Source organism: Drosophila serrata, unplaced genomic scaffold (assembly GCF_035046125.1).
Source record: "Drosophila serrata isolate PLE 108 unplaced genomic scaffold, ASM3504612v1 contig_306, whole genome shotgun sequence".
In the NCBI taxonomy this organism is placed as follows: domain Eukaryota; kingdom Metazoa; phylum Arthropoda; class Insecta; order Diptera; family Drosophilidae; genus Drosophila; species Drosophila serrata.
This window is the reverse complement of record NW_028257204.1, coordinates 62,575-79,415: the sequence shown is the minus strand read 5'-3', so window position 1 is coordinate 79,415 and position 16,841 is coordinate 62,575. Positions and strand designations below refer to the sequence as shown.

General features: G+C 39.0%; 1 protein-coding gene and 1 long non-coding RNA gene across 2 annotated transcripts; both read right to left on the bottom strand.

The window, feature by feature from the left end:
• Positions 1–2,358: 2,358 nt before the first annotated feature.
• Positions 2,359–9,339, bottom strand: LOC147642998 (uncharacterized). The gene is made up of 2 exons (XR_015272691.1): positions 9,128–9,339; positions 2,359–3,391 (listed from the first exon to the last, which is right to left on the bottom strand). It is a non-coding gene; the product is annotated as an uncharacterized LOC147642998 (long non-coding RNA).
• Positions 9,340–11,704: 2,365 nt separating this feature from the next.
• LOC110187959 (uncharacterized) lies at positions 11,705–13,050 on the bottom strand. The gene has a single exon (XM_020957477.2). The coding sequence runs from the start codon at positions 12,953–12,955 to the stop codon at positions 12,695–12,697; it is 261 nt and encodes an 86-aa protein (XP_020813136.2). The 5' UTR covers positions 12,956–13,050; the 3' UTR covers positions 11,705–12,694.
• Between the last annotated feature and the right edge of the window lie 3,791 nt (positions 13,051–16,841).

Here is a 16,841-nt window from a genome sequence, read left to right as displayed (position 1 = left end):
ATCAAAGTTTAATTAAACTTTAAGCGTTTGTTGCATTAGCATTGCCTTCCCTTCACTCCCTGGCCTCTCTTTCATTGCTACGTTCTCCTGTAGTCGGAGCGTTTCGTGGGCGTTTTTTGCGGCTGGTATATGTGTCGATTAATTACGCGTCTCGTCTGTGCCAGTGTTGCAAAGTTTAATTAGTTTCGCTTTTAATTGACAGTTGAAAAAGTTCAGGCAGCCTGCCGCATGTCAAATCAAAAAGGGGGAAGAATGCGGCAGTGCTGAAAGGAGCGAGAGAAATTGTGGACGCCAAGTCTATTAGAGTGCTACGGCGAAATAAACTCCAAATTGGCAGGAGAAAGAGCTGAACAAATTACTAGGTCGTGGTGGAGCTCAATGTATTTTTATTAAGCTTCGAAAATGTTGGTAGATAAAATGAAGTGTACCCTAATTTTAATTGCTATATATAAAACAGAAGATCGAAAAGGAATTTGATTATTAATTTTAGGCACGTGTGTCTTGACCTAAAACATTACGATTAGGCAGAATAAGGTTTGGTAAATAAATCTGAAAATAGAGCAATATTTTTATCGACTTGTCTACTTCCTATCCCTAAACACTCAGACTCTAGCCAAGTTAACGCATTTCCAAGTAAAAAGTCAATGGAACAAGCATTTACACTTTGTCTTAATTGTTCTGGCCAACAGGCTGGCTCTCCATCTTGAATGGACCACGACTGTCGTTACCCAGGCTTAAATGCTAACTACTTCCGTCTCAGGGTTCTGCTATTCGGTATTCCTGCTTTGCGGCTAACACTGTTCCTCCTACTTTGGCAGTTGGCCGTAACTGTTTCTTGTTGCGTAAGTCAACAGTCGCAATGTTGTGTTAATGTGGGCTATACGTTTTCCCTGACAGTATGTGTGTGTGTGAGGGAATGTCCTGTCACTTGTTGACCAAATAAGTACATGGCAAGCAATTTGTATTTGTTTTACTTTTGCCAAGTGCTGAGTCCTGTCCAGTACTCCAGCTTGCCAGCTTTGCCAGCTTGGCAGAGACTGCTGCACGCACCGGAGCCAAAAAGCAAAGGACTCAACTAATTTCATATTAAAACATCGTTTTGCATGCAGGAACACAAGCAGCATCGGCAGTCTGAGGGCTGCCAAGAATCTCCTTTTCCATTTTCGGTGCGAAGCGTTTCTAATGAATTTGATGTCCTGGCCGAAAAATTCTTTGTTCCTGTGTGTGTGTGTGGGGACACATAATTGTCAGTCCCCTTATCCGGCTACTGCTGCTGATGGCAGAGAATGAAGCCAACAATGCAATTAACATTTATGGGATTTTTTAGAAGTCTCTCCCCTTTGGATCCCCACACCCACTGCAGGGTTTTAGCTCCCCAGGCCCAAAATCAAAGTCGGCTCGATAATCCAATGAGCCGACATTTCATTCCGTTTCTCCTTGACGGTCTCTCTCCCACTCAAACGATCCATAATAAATTGGAAATAAATAGGCAGTGAAAGTGAATTACAAATGAGTCGTGTCCAGCGAAGCGCAGCCAAAAAAAGGGACACCAAAGCGGCCAAGAAACCCCGAATTATCGAAAATTTTTACTCATTATTGAGGCCAGAAGGGCGGCACATAAATTTATGGGCTGTCCCTTTTTTCGTTTTGACCAGGAAATTGTCCAAACCCACAAAACTCAAGTCAAGGATGATTCACTGGAAAAAAACATAACAACTGAAATACCAATGATCTTCTATCAATCATTAAATAATTATAATAATATGGGAAATTTATTTAATTGTAAAGAATATTAAATAATGCAAATATTTATGAAATTTAATGTTCTAAAATTTCAACTTAACACAACTCAAAATACAAATAGAGTTTGTTTATTTGAATAAGGAAACTTGTTCAGTGTTGGAACATTCAGTTGAGTACCATTGAAGCGCTTCTAATCAAAAAAGAAATTCCACAAGCGATACACAAACTTATATATACATATATAAATGTATATAGCCAAAGTCTGATTCCGGCCTAGGTCATGTGCGAGTATTTGCGTTTGGCTATTTTCAAATGATGCCTGGCGGTTGGCAATGTAATAAGACGTTGGCCGCATCATCTGTCTATGGCATTGCGCACAGATAAACCTCCTTTGGTCTCCGGAATCGGATGCGAGCATAGCGATGATTGACCCAGTGAATAAATCACGAGCCAAGTGGTATTAGATTGGTCAAAGAACGTGGAGTGTTGGAGGCGTTTGCATAATGAAAATTTTATAGATTGACATTGGACTGGCAAATGTGCGAGAAGATAATGGTTGTTATAACACTAGATATTGAATAATATAATTTTTTTGTTAAAGAAAAAATTTAAGGATTTACACTTTATACTATTTTTGAGCGCTTTATTATGCTTTTATATCTTTTGCATTTTATTTACCTAGATTAAAGATTTAATTTGACTTACTGTGTGTTTTCATTACTATTATTAATATATTTTAATTTCTGCAGTAAAATGACTAATAAATTAATGCATTTTCGATTAAATTGTAACCTTTTTATTATGATTAAGGCCGCTTATTATCAGTAATTCTCGGAAAAGTTTGTGCTTTTGCTTCGGAAAATGCATTTCGAATCGGATTTCCGTTGGCTTTGTCGCACGCCTTGATTTCACATTTATCGACTTTCCACTTTATTTGAGCGATTCCAGTCGATGTCTGACTGACCAGACAGTTGGCATCGTGTTTCATAGGTGCCACGCCTCCGGCTTCTGACCACCGCCTACCGACCCACCCATTCCCTTTCCCATTCCAGCCACTCTGCGGTTGAGTGGGGCATCATTATTATGCCATGCACAGTTATGTGCCTGACCCGAGCGGAGATATATGTAAAAAGGCCGCGCAAAAATCCTTTTCCATTTTCTTTTTTTTTTGTATCCCCTTTACTTGCGTTATACCCTAGCCCGAATTTGACATATAAAATTCAACTTTTGTGTGGAATTTTTGAGTCCATCTGGTGGGTGGTGAAGGTCGCTCTGTATATGGGTGTGAGTGTGGATGTGCGCCTAATGTCAACTTTTGGGCACCGCCCTGGCAGCAGCTCAATTTCGCTTTATGTTAATTTAAACATGTGCCGCTATGCGCATAAAATATGAACTCAACCTCTCCCGTTCAGCTTTCTCTTAGCTTTTGCTTTACTTATATATATTTTTTGTATCCAGCCACTCCACCACCCACAACCAGAAAGGATCGAAAGGATATCCAGGGTGTCCGAGTTGCCTTGAGTTCCGGCCTTGCTATTTGTTCATTGTAGTTTCGGGTCAAGTTAGTTTTATTTTCTGAGCCGGAGAGTGTGTGTGCCCAAAGATTTTCCTTTTCTGCTTTCACTTCTCAGCTGCTGTTGCTGCTACACTGTGAAAATAAATATTGGGGTAATGTTATTTTTTAATTTGAAGAAGTATATATAAAACTGATAATAATAATATTCACAAATACAATTTTAATAGATTTTTCTGCTTGGTTAGTTGCTCCATGTTCTCTTCAAATTTCTTATTTACAGAATAACATACTTTTCTGTGATTATATCCTAACCCTATTATTTAGTTTTTAAATGCAATAAGCCTCTCTAAGTCTTTTTATTTTATCTATATTTAGCAGTAGTTTATAAAATTTGATAAAAAATTCGAATTGGACTAAAATTATTAAAATTTAATTTGATTTAAGCACTTGACAAATCTTAAATCTTTCTAGACTTATGTATGTTCTTCCAGTGTCCTTTTACTTTGGGCGTATAATGCTATAGATGGGGGGCGTGGCACGTCTGGTATGTGTGGCCAAGTGATTTGTATCTGTGTGCTGGTCATATGTTTACTTGTGTATGTGTATATTTCTCTCTGATTTCTCCTTGTTGATTTTTATGTTAGCATACTTTTTCCTGGCCAGTATGTGTCTGACAAACAAGCTTGTCCGAAGGATATGCGTCCGTACGGACTCCCCATACTTGTTGTTATTTCGACTGAGGTGCTTTAATGGGTCTTATTTCATAAATTTTATATACTACTATGCATGTATTTGTACGTCGATGTGTGTGCACGCTATAACAATTCAATTTGGTAGGGCTTATTGGTTAGTTGATGGAAAAGAAGTCCAAAGTGAAAAGTGGTTTTAAATCTATGGAAAATAATATTTAATTTATATTTTATATTCATTAAAATGTCCTGGAAATATAATATCTAATTCTAATTTAAAAACAAAAACTTGTGTAATTGTTAAATTTACTCTTCAATTTACTTGATAAAAATACTGCCTACTGTTCAAGTTACTTCTAAATAAACTTAGTTACTACTACTAATATTCTCTTATTTATGTCGTAGCTCATCTTGAAGTCCTTGTAATCCTCCCATATTTTTCCAGCTCTAACTCAATTTCTCATTCATTTGTGGGATAAAGATGAGATTAGTGCTTGTTCGCCGAAATTCACAAACGATCCCTTGAACTTGAAGCTAAATTATGCTTGCCTACATGATTTTTTGGTTGCCATCTATTTACCTTTTTATATGTTTCTCTTGTTTCATTTTTTTTTTTTTGCTTTGGGTTTTCACATGAGCTACAAATTTTCATTTTATTTCGGTTCGCTTTTGGGGGTCGCATTTGTTGAGCAGATGTATATATGCCATTTAAGTAAATTGAAATGCAGGCAGCTTCATTTGTGTATTTTGGTCAAAGGTTTTCACTTTTTACATAGTCCCGCCCCCCGTCGGGGCTTTCCTCATTTTCTATTTCATCTTATAATTATGAGCGTTTTAATTAAATGCTTAGGGTAAAAGCATTTTAGCATGGCCCACAGAATGTGTGTTTCATTTTAATTAAAAATTTCGCCAAGAAATCAAAGGCTCTATGTGTGTGTTTGTGTGCGTGGGGTAATCTATCTGTTTGAGGTCCTGCCCAAGTTGTCCTGCAAAGCCGCTGTCGTGTCCTCGGCACATTTGTCAATTTATATTGCTTTCACTTGGCGCTCCATGGCCCCATCTAACTCTGTGACAATTTTTGTCGCTGCTCGGGGGCATTTATCAAAGCAATTGCCATAAATTTGCAAGTGCCCCAACAGATTAACAGTCGAAATGGGGCTATCTGGCCGCCCCTTCGAAGCGCTCGTTCGAAACAACAATTTGTGGCAAACAAAATGCAAAATTAACTGCATTTCCAGTGTTGCAGCGCGTGTGTGTTGGGGATATTTGACCCTATCTGAAAATGCGAAATGCGAGCAGCGTGCGCCACTTAAAACTTTCCCACCACTTAACCCCTTGGCCCCCAGTATAAATACAGACACGGTCAGAGGCGCACAGGACGAATGCGGCTAATTGTATTGGTAATGCGCATGAAAGCTTTTGATTATGGGCGCCATCATGAGACTCGAATCTCTCCGTATATGCACTGTACTATACTATACAGTATAGTGGGCATATCCTCTCGATGGCCGCCCCATTCCATCTCTGATTAGCTTTTACAAATTGCAACAGTGTCATTTGTTACAACGGCAACAACAATGGCCTTGCAACACAAAGGTCCACACTGCATTTAATTTATTTGCAGTGCAACGGGGCAACAGAACGGCAACAACAATGAGTCATTGTCGTGTGCGTATTATTGGCTTAGTGCCAAAAAAGTGTCAATGCATAAAATATTTATTGCCTGACCAGGCACAAACATAAACGAACGATTGCCAATAGCAACCAATCCGGTAGAGAGATCCACATTGGCCATCAGCAGCCTCCTCCTTTCCTCGTTTTTCACTTCGATTTTTGGCCAAAAACTGACAATGAAATTGGGGGAGATGAAATGAAATCAAATAGGCAATTTAATTGAATATATACATTAAAGGCTATAAAGTGGATGGAATGAACAATATTAGTTTTTAGGGTAATATTATTTTGAATAAAATTAACTTGTATTAAAGCTGAACTATTAAATATACTAGTTGGTAAAATATTTAGGCTTCGAAATGCTTTTCTATTGCTTTCTTCTATTTTATTGTTATTATTTTCAACGGAACTTGTATTTATTTATTTATCAGTATTTTACTCTACCCTATGTCCATTTCTTACACCTGCTTGATCAGAGCACTCTGATGCAGGGTAGTCTTGATATCAGAGCAGAGATGCCTTGTCACAGCTTAATGGCAATTAAACAACTCCTTCACTATGCATTGGAACTTCCAATTTAACTAAATAAACAAACTTTGCACAAGACAAACAAAGTGACAGGCGGACGGACAATGGCAAAATGTTCAGAGCTCCTGCTGCAGTTCTTCTTCTCCAGTTCCTCCTGTGGAAGAACAACATTTAAAATGTTCTCGGCCACGCCAGGGCTTCTTCTCTCTTCAGACTGAACAGCTAATCAACGACCAGAGACCCAAACGGCTGCCATTTATCTCAGGCTTCTTTCGGGGGCGGTGCAATGCCAAAGTTTTCCTCTTGTTCTCCATCCTTTTGCCTTTTTGTTTCCCAAATTAATCGATTTAATTGAAGACTGCAAAGGGAAGTACGAAAAAGTTGTTCTCGAGTCTGCCACGATATTTCAGTTGATTTAAAATTGAAATTCTCCCAGAGGAGATAGATTTATACACAGACGAAAAATGTTGATGATGGCATTGTAAGATTGTGGCAGCCACAATAATAAATATCATAAGTCACATTAAATGCAAGTATCCACTTATTTCTATACTATTAAAAGACTCAATTTCATCATATATTGGTGCTTTGATTTTTTAAAAACTACCTGATCATTTTTCTCTGTGTGTTAAGAAACAAGAAACAATCGGCTGCCAGTTATTTTGGGTGCAATTGATGCTGTCCGAGGGGGGGAGAAGTTGAAGCTCTCCGATGGGTGGAAAAGTGGGAGCGCGTTCAGTGGCTGATGAAGCATCTTTGCCTCGCAGCGTTGAAAGGTGCACGAAATGGCTTACATTCCCAGGTAGAACTGTGGGTGTTTTTAGCGGCAAAAAGGTGGTCGTGGCCAGGTGTTGCTCCCAAGCCAAATGTAAATAACTAAGCCGCCGGCAAGGTTGCCGTGTACCTCTCGTAAATAGTTTTTGCCTGCGAGTGAAGAGTAAACACATTTAGTTTGAGTGCAAATCGAGTTTGAATTTGCTTAAAGGTGCACAGCGTCTGGTCCTGGGACTCCAGTGCCGAGGAAATGGAGCAAGAGAGCAGTGCCAGCAGCATCCACAGCATCCGCAGCGGTAGAAACTAACTAGATTTGCCAAATGCATTAAGCGTGAGCTTTTCCTACGAAAAAAAATACATATTTGACTTGGGTCGAGGAAAGGTGCTCTTTTTAAGAGCCGCATAAAAGAGAGTGGTTTATTTGGAATGCCAGAAAAATCACAAATTCTGTCATATGTTGACTAGATTTGAATAGTAGTAATAATATAAAGATGTGCCATTAGAAGACTTGGAAAAATATTCAAAAATAAAATATTAAAGAATCCAAGTTATTATGGTTTTCTGACTGACTGCTTTTAATGTTATGCACACATAACATTCATACTATTAATGCTCTGTGGAAATAGTTTACAAAAAGTTTGTGTTGTTCTCAACTTTTTACCTTTTCTCCAGCTGTCATTGTCATTGGCTTACAGCACTCTTTTTTAATGGTATAATGTCAGTTGTCTTCTGTGAACTCTTGCAGCTTTTAGTTTTTATTTTTATGTAAATGCTTAACAATTCAATTAAATGCTCAACGAAATTATATTTCAACTGCAAGCCGCGAGAAGTTTCTGAGAATATTTGCCAGTGACAGTCCCGGTTGCCAACTAAAATAGAACTAATTCCATATGCCTCGTAGCCAATTTGCTGGCAGATAGCGGGTAGTGACGGAGCGAACAGCTGCCCAACTTATGACATGAAAATAATGTGGGCGAAACAATGAATTATGCACTTGGAAATAAGTTTGGAGCTCGCAGCGGCCAAATTGGACGCGCGACGATGCGGTGGCCAACAAAAACCAGTTGGCAAATCACTCATAAATGGCCCAAAAACTGGGGCTCTCTTGTCATGGTTGCAGCGTGCAGCGTGCAGCTACTTGCCACTTGCAACTTGCAACCGCGGCCTGCATTTTCCGCCGAACAACTGTGAAAGTTTTCGGCTAGCTGGCAAATAGATGGCAGACAACGGCACCAACAAATTTCGCTGCCATAAAATGTAGCCAAATGCAAAATGCGTGCATGGGGCTCATAATAATTCATAAGCAACATTTTGCAATGGCAGTGGAGCTCTACCAACAGAGTGTGTGTGTGTGCCGTATGGTGTGTGGCGCGTTATATTGCACAATAAACGCGTTAAGTTGAAAGTAATGCATCAACGTTTTGCGCGCGCCCCAAAAATGCAGCCAGTAACAACACTATCTTACCCGAAAATCCTTTTCCCATAAGAAATTGGATTTGGATTATAATAAAATAATTTTAAAATATTGATCTGTATTGCCTTAACCTTCAATATAGAGTTTAATCATCTTAGGTGATTGTTTGCTTTCAATGTTTTGGTTATAGAATTTTTCCATCTATTTGTTATTACTATCTAAGGATACTTTTAGTAATTTCATAACAATTTGAAGGTTAAAGTCTTATCCTTTGTATACAATTTGTTTGTGTGCAAACTAGTGTAATATGAACAACAGCAACAATGAGGAGTGTGTGTGCGCCTCCATATGTTGCCTTCAGACAGACTGACAAGGATGGAGTGAACATAGGCAACTGGATAAGGCCACCAAAGCCTTTGAAAGATGAAGGAGCAAATGAGGTTGCAGCAGCGGATGTGGAAACGGAAGCCAAGTGCAGCCGCGGAAAATGAAGTGAGGTGCGAACTGAAGACATGAAAATGTTTTGCGAGACAGTGACTTTAAGGGGTTTGCCACTGATCTTTGGATTAAGTAGCGAAAGGTGTTTTTGAACTGAAGCCATACTTCAAATAATTTGATAGCAATATTTCCTTAAATATATATTAAGGATATTGAGAACTTGGTTGCTTATAATTTGTTTTTATATTTATTTTTTTAAAGAACTAAAATATGATTCTTGGTATCTATTATTAATTATTATCTACAATTTCTTTGTTGACTTTCCAACCTACTTTTGTGAATAAAACTTACACTCTCCGGCCTTGAAAGATCAACTTCGAATAATAAGGCTTTTGTTTGTGTTAATCCAAAATTTAAATAAGACAAAAAAATTAATATCATCTGTTGACAATATGCCGCGTTGCAGAATGGGTGGAAAATAATCGATAATAATTTGAAATTGCGACATGAAAGTAAAAATTATAATTAATAAATCCATCATTTCGCACCCGCTGTTGCTCGATTGTTTTTAGTCCTTGTTGTTTTCATTTGCAATGTCAGTGACAGGAGAGGCATGGCCATGCCCCCTGCAGTGTTAATAAAATGCGTGAAATTTCCATAGCCAGCTTGGGGGCGTTTATGCATCAGATGTGTTATGAATTTCAATGCAGTGCAGGGTGCAAAGGAAAAAAAAGCAATATAAAGACCAACTTCGAACTGAAAAAGTGCTCAAAAAAAAAAGAAGTGGACTCAGTTGAGTGGAGTGCGTTTTTGCAAAGAGGAAGGCAGCTCCGTGGCATTCCTGTGTATATTTTTGGGGCATGTGAGGTTCTTGACGCTGTCGCTGACATTTCACATTACATAAACGTATTTATGCAAATGGGCTGCGAGTCCTGCGTCCTACGTGTTTGGATCCTGCCGCCGCACTTTGCTCCCTGGCCGCCAACAACTAGCCGCGACTCCTTATTTCGATTCGGTTTTTTGTCGATGCGCCATATTTGCATGCATTTTAAATTACTCGGATATCAATTTTGACATATCACTTGACAGCTTAAAAAGGTTTATGTATTTATACTAACGAACACGCCAAACTGATAGTCCTCTCTTTCGCTCGGCTTTATCTGTCATTTTCCCTCACTCTCTCTCCTGTTTCTCTACCTCTCTCTCTCTCTCTGGTACAATGTGCGCATCTCTTTTTGTCATAATAAAAAAGGCGGATTTTAAATTTATTGCTTCATTAAAGCTTAATACCCAACGGCATGAGTGTGCGTTTCGCTTCTCTTTATTCATGTATCAGGTGAAATATTCAGGATCTGGCTCGCTCATCTTTTTTTTTGCTCCTGTTTTTCGTTACTTTCTTTTTGGCTTAACATTGTTTTGGCCATGTGTGTGCTTTTTGTCGGCTTTAAAACATTTGAAAGTCATCCAGCATTAGTCAAAATGTGTGCTCCTGGCATGTTCGTTTAGTTTAGTTTCGATATTTTGTGATGCTGCTGCTGCTTTGTTGTGGCGCGTCGGTATGCATTGCATTGTTGCAAAATTAATACATTTGTAATTTAAATGTTTTATTGCCGGGCGTACATTGAATAAAATGGCACTGAAATCGCGCATGTAAAATGCATGTTAAGTATTCATGTTATTAAAATGTAAACAATATTAGGGGGCAAAATAACGAAGCGTAACGATGGTGGTCCCAAACTTGTTCAATGCCATTGTATTAATAATAATAAATGCTGCAAAGCGAATTTAAACAGAGCTCTGCTTTAAGGTCGCCAGTTCAGTTGGCTGAGGTCAAAGTTAATCATAATTTTAAAAGAGCTAGGAGCTAACGGGGGAGCAGTCGAGTCGGTCAATCCATTAGTTTGGCCCGCAAAACTCAAGTCGAAAAGCCAGAGTAAATAATTAAATTTGCTGCGTACATAAAACTTGGAGTGGCCGCCAAAATGGCCGGGAAGCTGGGAAGCAACCACTTGAACCGCTTGTCTACAATGTCAAAGGCAGGCCCAGGCTTTCTCCCGACTTTCTCCATCCCCAACCCATCTCCATTTCTCCCCCTTTTGGGTCTGTCTGTCAGCTACTCCGATTCTGAAGCTCCTTTCATTTGGCATTCAGTGAAATTGCTTTTATTAGCGTATAAATCAACAGTGCAAAAATCGTAGCATACTCTCCGGCATCCTGGCGTTTAAATTAAATTTATGCGCCATTCCGACTTGTTTACAAGTTGTTCTGGCCCCCCAAAAACGAAAGACAACGCGGAGCTAGAAAATGGCCAAGAATGGCCACCCTTGGGCGGCGGTTCACACTTGAAAAGTGCATGAAAGGCCTAGCTTAACGACTATTCGAAGGAGATGGCGAAGTACCTCCGATACCATTGCCCATTATTATGCACTGGACATAATAATAAAACTATAAATTAAATTAACTCATAAAAATTCCGTGTGCATAAAAGGGCAATGGCGATGGCAATGGCAATAGCGAAGACCCACCACCATCCGTCCGGAACCCGAAATAATAACCTTGTTTTTGTTGCACACCGCCAAAGGAGGAGAAGTGGGCGGCCATCTATCTATCTGTCTATCCGGGGCGGTGTGTCAGTCTCAGGCTGCTGCGTTGTCCAAAAACTGCCCGCCAGAGACCATTCGCCACTCCACTCCAGCTCCAGCTAAAGCTTCAGCTCCAGCTCTTCCACTTTTCGATCACTGAGCGAATGAAAAAGTCTTAAAAAAGCATTGAAAAAAAGGTGAAATAAAGCAAAATATAGATACTTAAATAATTATTTGCTATAAGGATGTTCTGCGCTTTTATAGACATTTAATGTGTATTAATATGTACATTTTTAGATGAATAGGACCTATTTTTGTTTATTTTTCCATTATTTTTATTGTCTGCTTTTCCTTTTTACACAACTTTAATTTATTGAAGTCTTTGTGTAATTATTAATTTTAAAGTATAAAGTATAATTTTAAAGTATAGAAAGCCGCTTGTTTTTTAGTTTCTATATTTTCTTTAGTCCAATATATGCAACAAATAATTTTTAAATAAGTAAGCAAATAGCTTTCTATTCTTGGTTCATATTATTTTTTTTTGTTACACTAACTAAATGAGTAACATAAAGTTTACTTTTCTTCGGTTATTGTGGTTAATTTTTACACTAACCAGTACATTATACTTGCATCCTACTGTATAACTTCTGAAACTGCTTTTTTGTTCAGTGTCTCGTCTCATCTTTTGCACTTTTGCCCACTCTTGCCCTCAGTCTTGCTCACATTTTATGGGGCATACATATAGGCGCTTTGGCTTGTAAGTAGCATGTAAGTCGGATGATTTAAATTCTTGTGAGCACACCAAAGCGAGCCATCCTGCTGCCGCCTCGGCGCGATATATAAAGCGTCAGCGCGCATATTTGATTTGATTTCATTGCCAGAACTGAGACCGAGACTGGAACTGCCCAGTAGGCCATTTCGTCGACGAGGACGCGACGTGCCTGTAAATATTTATTAATGCTGTGCAAGTTTCCATTTGCCCTGGATTTCGACGAATATTGCGTTTGTGTGTTTCCAATGCGATGATTCTTCAGTGGCTTTGATTTTTATTGAGCGCAGTTTGAATATGATTTTGTGGCGGCGGCTGCCCTACGAAAGTTTATTTGAAAATGTTCATAGTCAGAGTGCAGTGGCAAAAGGAAAAAATGAAAGGAAATTGATTTGGCTTTCCAGGGATTTTGGCTTTGCTTAAAGTTGTAAAGTTGCTTTAATTTGGCTTCTCAAATTTTCCTTAAAAATTGATATTGGTTATGTCTTATTTGTGAATTTATATTTTATATAAATTTCCTTACATTTACCTATTATGCGATACGTATTATGCGATTTCAAATATGAATTATTGGATTGTTTTTGATGAATTTCTATTTTTTAATTGTTTCCCCCTTCTCCAGAGTTTTATTTGATTCACTTTGTTTTCCAGCTCTTCGATTACCAATTTCTTAATGCGATTTCTTAATTTCAGCTCGATTAGTTTCTCTCGATTCTCTTTAAACTTTTGTGTTGCTTTGTTTAGGCGCTTCTTGATCTGCACGATTTTCAAATGAACTTTCGGCCTTCGCTTGGCAATAAAGCCCATTTCTCGCCACGGATTATTCATTACATTAGATTGTCTAATAAGCTTTCCACAACAATTTTGTAACAATGCCCAAACTGAATTGAATATTGATTGCTAAATCAAAGCGAAATTTAATAAACTTCAACAACGGGCCAAACAAAGGGGCAAGCTGGCAAGTGCAGGTCCAACAATAAGGCCAATAAATGCATTCAGCTGCGAAGCAAGAGCAAGAGGCTGTGATGATGACGTTTAAAGCAATTACAAGCGAAACCAACAAAAGTCCACACCCATTCCACCGCTCACCGCCCACTTAACAACAATGTGCATACAAATGCAAATTGCACCCCGGCATACGTTGCGTATACGTAACGCCAAATGCCAGCGGCAGGAGCGCCAACAACAATGCATTTTCGCATTGCGTGAACAAAATAGTTTTGTGTTGCGGTTGTTTTTAGTGGCTCCATGGGGCCAAGCTAGTTTTCTGAGGGGGCGGAGGGGCGGAGGAGCGCGCGGAATGCGGCAAACGTTGGCCAAGAACAGCAACTACAACCAAAGTGCAGGGGCAATTACTGGGCGTGTAGCTGTAGCGTCATAAGCCAGAGCTCAAGCTGAAGCCCAGAGATGGGGGAAAGCGAGAGCGAGAGTTGCAATTTCTAGTTTCTTTTCGCGAGCTTAACAAATGCATAACCAACTACGAAGTACAAGAGTGCCGAGCAGCAGCTGCTGCAATATGCTGTTTAGCAAATACCCTTAAAAAGGGAATGATTATAAGTGTTTGTTGATTTATTACTCTAGGGAAAAAATAATATATTATTAAAACAACATAACATAATTTAGGAATAAAATTCTTATTCAAATTGACTATTAAACACTTTTTAAAGTAGTTTATGCCGAATAACATAAATTGAATAATATGTAATTATATTATTAACTAAACAAAGTGTTTGTATTAGCCTAGCTTGTCCATCATCAATACTCTATACCATGGCGACCCCGCGGCATTGTTGAGTTTTGTTCGGTTGATTGCTGGCTGCTTGGAAGCTGGCTTGAACCGTATTCAGGGTGCAGAGTTGCTTCGCGTGCTGAGCATTTAGTGACACATTTTAGTGGTTGCCGCAAGCAAATTGCAGGTGCAAATCAAAAGATGTTGTCGCCAGGCGAACGGGCCGCGCATAAATGGCTAGTGCCCCAGAACCCCAATCTCAACCATCATCACCACGACCCCCAGTTCCCGCTAACCCAAAGGCCACCCACTGAAGGCCACTTCCCCATATATCAAATCACGGCAAGAAAAACCAAAATTGACTTCAGTAAAATGGAAAAAGAAACTAACTCTGACAGGAAAAACATTTATCACGGAATTTAAGAATTGGAATAAATAAAAGTAATTTAAATTCATTAGATTCCGTTTTCTTTACAATTTAAATATTGTAAGCTTATTCTTTGAAGATAAAACTTTTAATTGATAGATTGTTCTTAAGTTTAAATATAATTACATTCCATTTTTATTGTTGATTCTTAGTTTACTCCAAACTAGATAGAAAATCTCTTAAATTTTACATTTGAATTAAGAGATAATCAACGAATTTTTGTTAGATTTTCCCCCAGTGAACATTTCACCCTCTTCTTTTGCTGGGTATAAATAAAACTCACAATATAATAGAAACAGGCTTGGATAAACCCCATATAGAAGGCGCCTGGGCTGAGGAGGTCAAGTTCGGAATCCATTTGTGTGCATTTCAGTTTCGGTTTAAATCAAGAACGGGACTCGGCCCCGGACAATCATTCAGGCTGACAGGATGTGCGCTTCACTGCGCTGATTGTGAGTCGAAAAAGGCTAACGAAATGCGAATGGCCATGCACAGAGCTAATACTTTGGGCTACAAAGAACTGGAGCTGAAGCTGGAGATGGGTATTTATGTGGATTCAGAGCTGGAACTGGACCTGTTTCTGGTGTGCTACTTAAAGCCATCGCCACTCGACGCCACTTTGCTAATTGAATTTATGCCGACGCCACTTGACAACTTCCGGCAACAAGCGAGGAGGGGACACAGCCCTGCTCCGTCTGGCAACAGTTGGCAACGTGTTAATTTAACAAAAATTACAATTGCAAGGCAGCTCCAGGAAGGATCCCATTCCTCGGCCTGGCCCCTTCCCTACCCACCTTTTGTCCCTTATCTTGCCTTTTTTGCTCATTAAGCATATGGCAACAAGGTGTAAATATGTTTTCCAGTGCTCCGTCAGGTTGTAATATTTTTATTTTTTTTGTCCCAGCTCCCACAAAAAGCACAGCCAAGCGGGCACGCCTCCTCCGTCCTTCGTCCTGCCTGAGCCTGATACTGCCGCCATCCAACTCCTCCTCTTGGACCAGAGACAAGCCTTTCTGGGTGTCCTTGTAGTCTGCTTGCCATGACAATTTAAATGCCTGTTGCTAAAAGGGATGAGGCTCTGGGTGGTTGAGGAGAAAGTAATAGCCGCTTCTAGCTGCGGTTCCTTGAGAATCATTTTCCAACTTTTCAAGGGTATCAGCGAGAGTGCTCGGGACCATCAAAATCTGGATCTTAAATAACATGGAAAGCACCTGCCTTATGTTAAAGTCTTAGAAGTTTAAAAATGTATTTCAATAAATTAAATGTTAGTCCAATAAGGCCTCGTGAAATATAAAAGTAAGGAAATTAAATATATTTAAATTTGGATTGACTTCTCTCAGACCTCCTTTTAAAAATGTTAAAATTCCAGCATAGTTGTAAATGTAATGTTTTCATTTTTAAACTGGAGTTTCTGCAATTAATTTTTAATATAAATGGTTTTTATTCAAAGTGCCTATTTTCCTCGCATATCTAACTAGTTTACCGCTTTTTAACTATTTATTTTTGCTTCGCGGGTCATCACTGAGTCGAGTTTTTTACTGTCTTTATAATTGTTAATAAACAAGTTTTTTTTCTGTTGTATTTACACTTTAATAAATTGCATGTAATTACAAATGTACACGTTGTAGTCGCGGGATCCGCAATGTTCGCTGTGGGTGTCCCTTTTAAATATATGAAAAAGTGGAATATGTCGAGTGGAGGAGCACAAGGAAACGAAGCAAGGGAAACATTGCTATTGTGATTGAGCTTTGAATGAAGGGAAACTGGATGATTCGGACATTGTTAAAGCTAAGAGGCTTAAAAAAAGAACATTAAATATATTCCGAGTCTTTGGAAATTAAATAAATGGTGAGAAACTATTAATGGTTTAAAATTGCATTGTAACTGATAGATTTTGCACTTGCCTAAAGAAATATCCGATCCATACATTGAAATCGGATAGGATTTTATTACAAAATTGCAATGGACACCATATTAATTTTTAATTTATTTTACGAAATATACAAACAATAACACATAACATTAAATTCATCAAAAAATCCGTGTGCCCTTGGCAACAGAAAAACTGAATTTTCCATCTTAAATTACAATACCAGGTTTACAAAACATAACCATTTTAAAGTTCACTCCTCACACGATAGTGTTATTGTAATTATACAGCTTAAGCGCCAGATAAGACCGTCCTCTAAATTGGGGCACATAATTTGAGCAAGGTCTAAGCACCTATAACACTTCGCTCCGCATCTCCTCACTTGAGGCTGCTCCATTTTGGGTTACCAATTTCGTCATATCTTTTGCATGAAATGTAAGCCACTAATTAAAACTAAGTGGCGGGGGCGGGACATCGTCGAAAATATCGCGCCCATGCCGTAACCTCTATTAACCCGAGCGACGCCCAATTACACTTTCGGCTACCGTTTTTACTTTTTTTTTTACGCGTTTTCATCGCTCAGAGTGTGCCAAGATGTTGTCGGCTGGCGGGGCAGGTGGGGCCAGGACTATCCTCGAAAATTTTTGACATTTTGACAGGACTACAAGTTTACAAGCACCACAGGCTA

Coding starts and splice junctions, on each gene's coding strand:
- LOC110187959 (XM_020957477.2), bottom strand. CDS start 12,955: ATGAATAATCCGTGGCGAGAAATGGGCTTTATTGCCAAGCGAAGGCCG.